Here is a 5,055-nt window from a genome sequence, read left to right as displayed (position 1 = left end):
CAATTAAATTATAAAACATGAGGTAAAGTTCTCATTTTATTTGGTGCATTTTAAATGTATTTATTTATTTAAAGGTTCATTTATCTATTTCTGCTTTTATTCCTAATAATGACAGTGTCGGTCCTCCATACCGCAGACCTTGGAGGAGCAGGAAGAATTAAAGCATGTAGGGCTGCGGTCCTCCAGGACCAGAATCACTCACCCCTGACTTCAAGTTTCAAAGAGAAAAGATCCAATATTTGTGTTTTTCAGCACAAAYAATGTAAAATAACTAACTGGTTGGTTTTGTGGTCTCCGCAGGACGACTCCAAACCTCCGTACTCCTATGCACAGCTGATTGTCCAGGCCATAACGCTGGCTCCGGACATGCAGCTAACACTAAATGGAATCTACAATCACATCACAAAGAATTACCCTTACTACAGGACTGCAGATAAAGGCTGGCAGGTTGGTCTCAAACCGTCCTGGATCTCAGCGGGGGGGGGCGCAGGAGCAAACCTTTGAACCCCCCCTCTCTGTCTGTTTTTGTTGTTGCAGAACTCAATCCGTCACAACCTGTCTCTGAACCGTTACTTCATCAAAGTGGCGAGGTCGCAGGAGGAGCCGGGCAAAGGTTCCTTCTGGAGGATAGACCCGTCTTCTGAAGGCAAGCTGATCGAGCAGGCCTTCAGGAAACGAAGGCCCCGGGGGGTCCCCTGCTTCAGGACCCCGCATGGACCCCTCTCCTCCAGGTCTGGATCTGTCCCGCCTGTACACACATCAGCTCTTTTATTCTCTGATCCATCTGATGAAAGTTAGACACTGATTGTTCACAAGTTTAAACATATCCAGCTGTTTCTCAGAGTTTATTTTTCCTACAATTTCCTCATTTTAGGTTTATATTTGTTTCATAATTACCTTTAAATGTTCTGATTTTATTGGTCAGAATCCTGTAGGACTGCAGAATCAAACCTCTTCAGATTAAATACATTTAAAACCTTAAAGCTGCATTCYGTTGAGTGACCAGCAGGGGGCGAGTCTTCCATATTAACCCTTTTAGTTTGTGTTATTTATTACAATAAGATGATATTTAATTATATAAGCTGTAATTTGATGAGTAATTGATTAAAGTTGGTCAAATCATAGAGTTGTCAGGTGACGTTTCCTTTCTGCACCTCCTCCTCCTGCAGGAGCGCCCCTGCTTCTCCCAATCACTCTGGGATCCTCTCCGCTCACTCCAGCGGCGTCCAGACCCCCGACAGTCTGTCACGAGAGGGGTCCCCGGTCCCCGTGGAACCAGACTCAGCCTCTGCTCCCGCCCCAGCACCCCCCACCACCACAGTCCAGCCCAAGCTGGCAGTGATCCAAGAAGCACGCTTTGCACAAAACACACCAGGTACGACACCTGTATGTTTGTTTGTTTGTTTTTGTTTGTCTTTTTGTTTTTGTTTTGTTTGTTTGTCTCTTTGTTTGTTTGTCTGTTTGTTTGTTTTCTGTACACAATGAAAGCTCAGAGGGTTTGACCTGCACAATCCTGTCCTGGTCCAGGCTCTCCTGTTAGCAACCAGCCGGTCCTCATAGCGGTCCAGCGTCCGTTACCTCAGACCATCAAGCCTGTGACCTACACCATGGCGTCTCCGGTGGGCACCGGAGCGTCCCAGCCCGCGGTCCAGACGGTCCACGTCCTGCAGCAGATCCCGGCCGGGTCCCTCGGTCCCGCCACGGCCGTCCTCGCCCAGCCAGCCACCATCATCAAGAGCGAACCGCAGGAGAACGGCGAGGTCAAAGGTGAGACCCAGACCTGGACCTGGACCTGGACCCAGACCCGTCTGCTTGTTTTGGTTCTGGAACCTGACCGTTTGTCTCTCCACAGTTAAAGTTGAGACGGTTCCCAGTATGGGCTCAGTGGGCGCGCCCGGGCGCATCATCCAGAGCTCCCAGTCCTCCGCCCCCCTGCAGACCGTCACCATCGTGCAGCAGGCCCCCCTGGGTCAGCACCAGCTGCCCATCAAGACCATCACACAGAACGGCACCCACAGCCTCACCACTGCCCTGCAGGCGCCCGTCAGCTCAGGTGAGACACACCTGCAGGACGGTTAGAGTTGGGCAGGAATGACAAAAAAAAAAAAACATTAATCACGATTAATTAGACGATTAATCCCCTGGAGTCCCTCACGTCCTGGTCACATGACCAGTTTAGAGGGAGACCCTAATCTGTTCCAAACTGTGTAAAAATAACAAACTTCAGGCTTAAATCAGATTTTAAATTGTGTTGATAGATAAATAAATGACAGAAGTTTATTTTAATGTTTGTCATGTTTGAAGCAGCGAGCGCACTCTGCCTGCTGACATTAATCATATTAATCTTTTAGCTCCAAAACATCATGGATTAATGTTTTTCTGAAGACGGTACGATTATGTCCAACCCTCGGATGGTTTTAGTTCTTATTGTGTGAAAATGTTWAGTTTTTCTGATGTTTTTATCCTCACTGAAAATGTAGCCGTCCTGAAAACCATATTTATTGTTTGGTTTACTTTAGCAGGTTTCAGTATTTTTATCTATTTATTGACTCCTTTCAACTTTTGTCCTTTTTAATTTCTTATTGATAATTTAAGCCTTTTAGGCTCTTTTCAGTTTCATTCTGCTTTTTCCTTTTTTCTTTTCTGCCTCTTTAGCTGTTCTTTTGCTAAACTCAGCTTTATTCAGCTAAATTCACATTTTGCATGTTTAAATACACATTTTAGCTTTTTACCACTTAATTCAGCAAAACATGCTCTCTGTGATGACCTCTAACTCAAGGTCACAAACAAAAAAAACGCCAATTTCAGACAGACTAGTTTTTTAATTAATTTTATTTTTTGCTTGTTAACCTTTTGTTCATTTCAGCTTTATTCTGTTGTATATTTATATATATTTTGTCCGTATATATATTCTTGCTTCTTGCWAATTTTTTTCTGCTTTTTAGCTACCTTTATTTATTTATTTATTTATTGGCTAATTTTTACTATTTTCTGCTGCTTTTAGCTACATTACTGATGGGGTGGGAATCTTTTACTCTCATGATTCAATTCAAAGCTGAAAATGTGAGCTCATTTGTTATGAGCTCATTTGTTGTGTTTCCAAAGTGCTTCATGTTCGTTTTACACACCTTACACACCTCGCTCAGGTCAAACTCACAATCATTCARTAAAAACCAAAATGAGCTCAAATCTTTGCATTTAATATCAGTTGAATCTCTTTGTTTCGGTGATTTCTGCACGTTCAYGTTCGTCAGGACGTCCCGTGTAGTTACATCATGGAGGCTGACAGACACTGGATTTTTAAAAATTTTTATTTATAAAAATCGATTTTGGGACCTTTTAAATCTTTGTAAATAAAAATCACGATTCTGATGTAAATGATTTTTGGTGCAGCCCTAATTACCTAATTTCCCTCTGGATCAATAAAGTATTTTTGAATTGAATTAAATTTGAATTACTGATCTGTTCAGCCTTTTTAAAAACACATTTTTTGCTATTTTCCTACTGAGTTTTTTGTTTTCCTGCAGCTGTTTAAATGTAACTTGCGTTAGCAGTTTGCCATTAAACCTTTTCATTTAGACTTCGGCTGCTTTCAGCTAAAAYCTTTCAGCTGAAATCTTTCAGCATCAGTCACTGTGTTTTCTGCAGGAACTCTTAAATTTCTGGTTTAATTCAGTCGTCATGTTTTTAAACTAACRACTCTTTGCCCCGCTCTCTCGTCTCGTCCTGCTGCAGCTGTGGCGAGCCCCCTCCACCTGCTGGCGGCCCACGCCTCGGTCTCCGCCTCCCTCCCCACCAAGCGGCCGAACGGGGAGCAGCTGGCGAGCGAGCAGCCCGACGCCAAGCGCATAAAGACGGAGGACGAGACGCCCCCGGCCGCCGCCGAGACGGACTCGCCGGCAGCCAACGACCAACCAAACTAATCGGAGCGACGCACCACAGAAGCCCCGCCCCCCTGAACCACCACCATCACCCCTCTCACCACCCGTCCCCCCCTCTCTTGTCGTTTGTTGGCCCCCCCTCACACCACTCACTCCCGAGGTGCCAAACGGAGACGTTTTCTTTCAGTTTGTGTCCAGTTTTCTGTTAAAGGTAAAAATCTTCTTCACCCCTTTAAGAAACTGGAAACCGAGTTGAGAACAATAAAAAGGTGTCGCCTGTGAGCTGCCGAGACAAGAGAGTGACTAAAGCAAGACCACAGGAAGCCTTAACAACACGCTGACCTTTGACCTCAACTGATCCCACCGGGAGCGGCCCCCCACCCACCTCGGACCGGACCGGACGTCCCCGTTCTGTCGCACCTACCTCAGAGCAGACCGGAGCCTCCGGCGGGCCCCGCCCTCCCCGACCAACCGAGCGACAAGTACGACGAGCATTCAGTTTTTTATTATTATTATTATTATTATTATTATTATTATTATTATTATTATTGTTAGTGTTATTATTATTATTATTATTATTATTATTATTATTATTATTATTATTGTTAGTGTTAAAAACAGAAAAAACTCAAAGGGATGAACTCGGAGCCACTATTTGTAAAATTCTGGCAGCTAGCCTCACAGTACTGACCTTCCTTCATTGCAGCTGTGCGTAGATATGCAGTATTTGTTCAACATGTGGAGCATAGGATTTTTTATGTATTTAGAACAGTAATAAATAAATGACAGGAAGCGTACAAAGCGGTGAGGTTGGTAACATTTCGGTAACCGAGTTAGAAATCTTTCTTTGTGTTTTATTTTATTTTTTGTTCCCTGTTCGGTGAAACTGTAACAGTTTTTTGGTCAACCTTCCCCCCTCCCCTTGTTCGGACATATCCATATGAAACTGCTTTGTTATACCTTCATATTTTAATACTTGCACAGGTGTAAGCAAATCTCCATGTGTAGTTGCAGATGTTGCATGTATCTGGCACCAGAGAAGTCTTTAACCGTGAACTGAAYGGAGGAAAAAACTAAAAATATCTGCCTTTTGTTTTTTTAAAGAACCAAACCTGCACTTGATTAAATGTYATTTTTTATTTTTATTTGTTTCCATCATACCTTGCTCTTCCTC

The 5,055-nt window shown here is 43.7% G+C and overlaps 1 protein-coding gene across 1 annotated transcript in view; it reads left to right on the top strand.

Annotated features, from left to right (window-relative positions):
- Positions 1 to 4,431, top strand: part of foxk2b (forkhead box K2b) — a 17,513-nt gene extending 13,082 nt beyond the window's left edge. The window contains exons 4-9 of the mRNA XM_014025725.1: positions 301 to 447; positions 538 to 731; positions 1,170 to 1,375; positions 1,528 to 1,767; positions 1,853 to 2,053; positions 3,736 to 4,431. Coding sequence (XP_013881179.1) covers positions 301 to 447; positions 538 to 731; positions 1,170 to 1,375; positions 1,528 to 1,767; positions 1,853 to 2,053; positions 3,736 to 3,923 — 1,176 coding nt within the window. The 3' untranslated portion in view covers positions 3,924 to 4,431. The remainder of the gene's footprint in view (positions 1 to 300; positions 448 to 537; positions 732 to 1,169; positions 1,376 to 1,527; positions 1,768 to 1,852; positions 2,054 to 3,735) is intronic.
- The last annotated feature ends 624 nt before the right edge of the window (positions 4,432 to 5,055 follow it).

The sequence above is a fragment of the Austrofundulus limnaeus genome, unplaced genomic scaffold, assembly GCF_001266775.1.
Source record: "Austrofundulus limnaeus strain Quisiro unplaced genomic scaffold, Austrofundulus_limnaeus-1.0 Scaffold495, whole genome shotgun sequence".
NCBI lineage: Eukaryota > Metazoa > Chordata > Actinopteri > Cyprinodontiformes > Rivulidae > Austrofundulus > Austrofundulus limnaeus.
The sequence above is the reverse complement of the archived record's forward strand: the minus strand, read 5'-3'. Positions and strand labels throughout refer to the sequence as shown.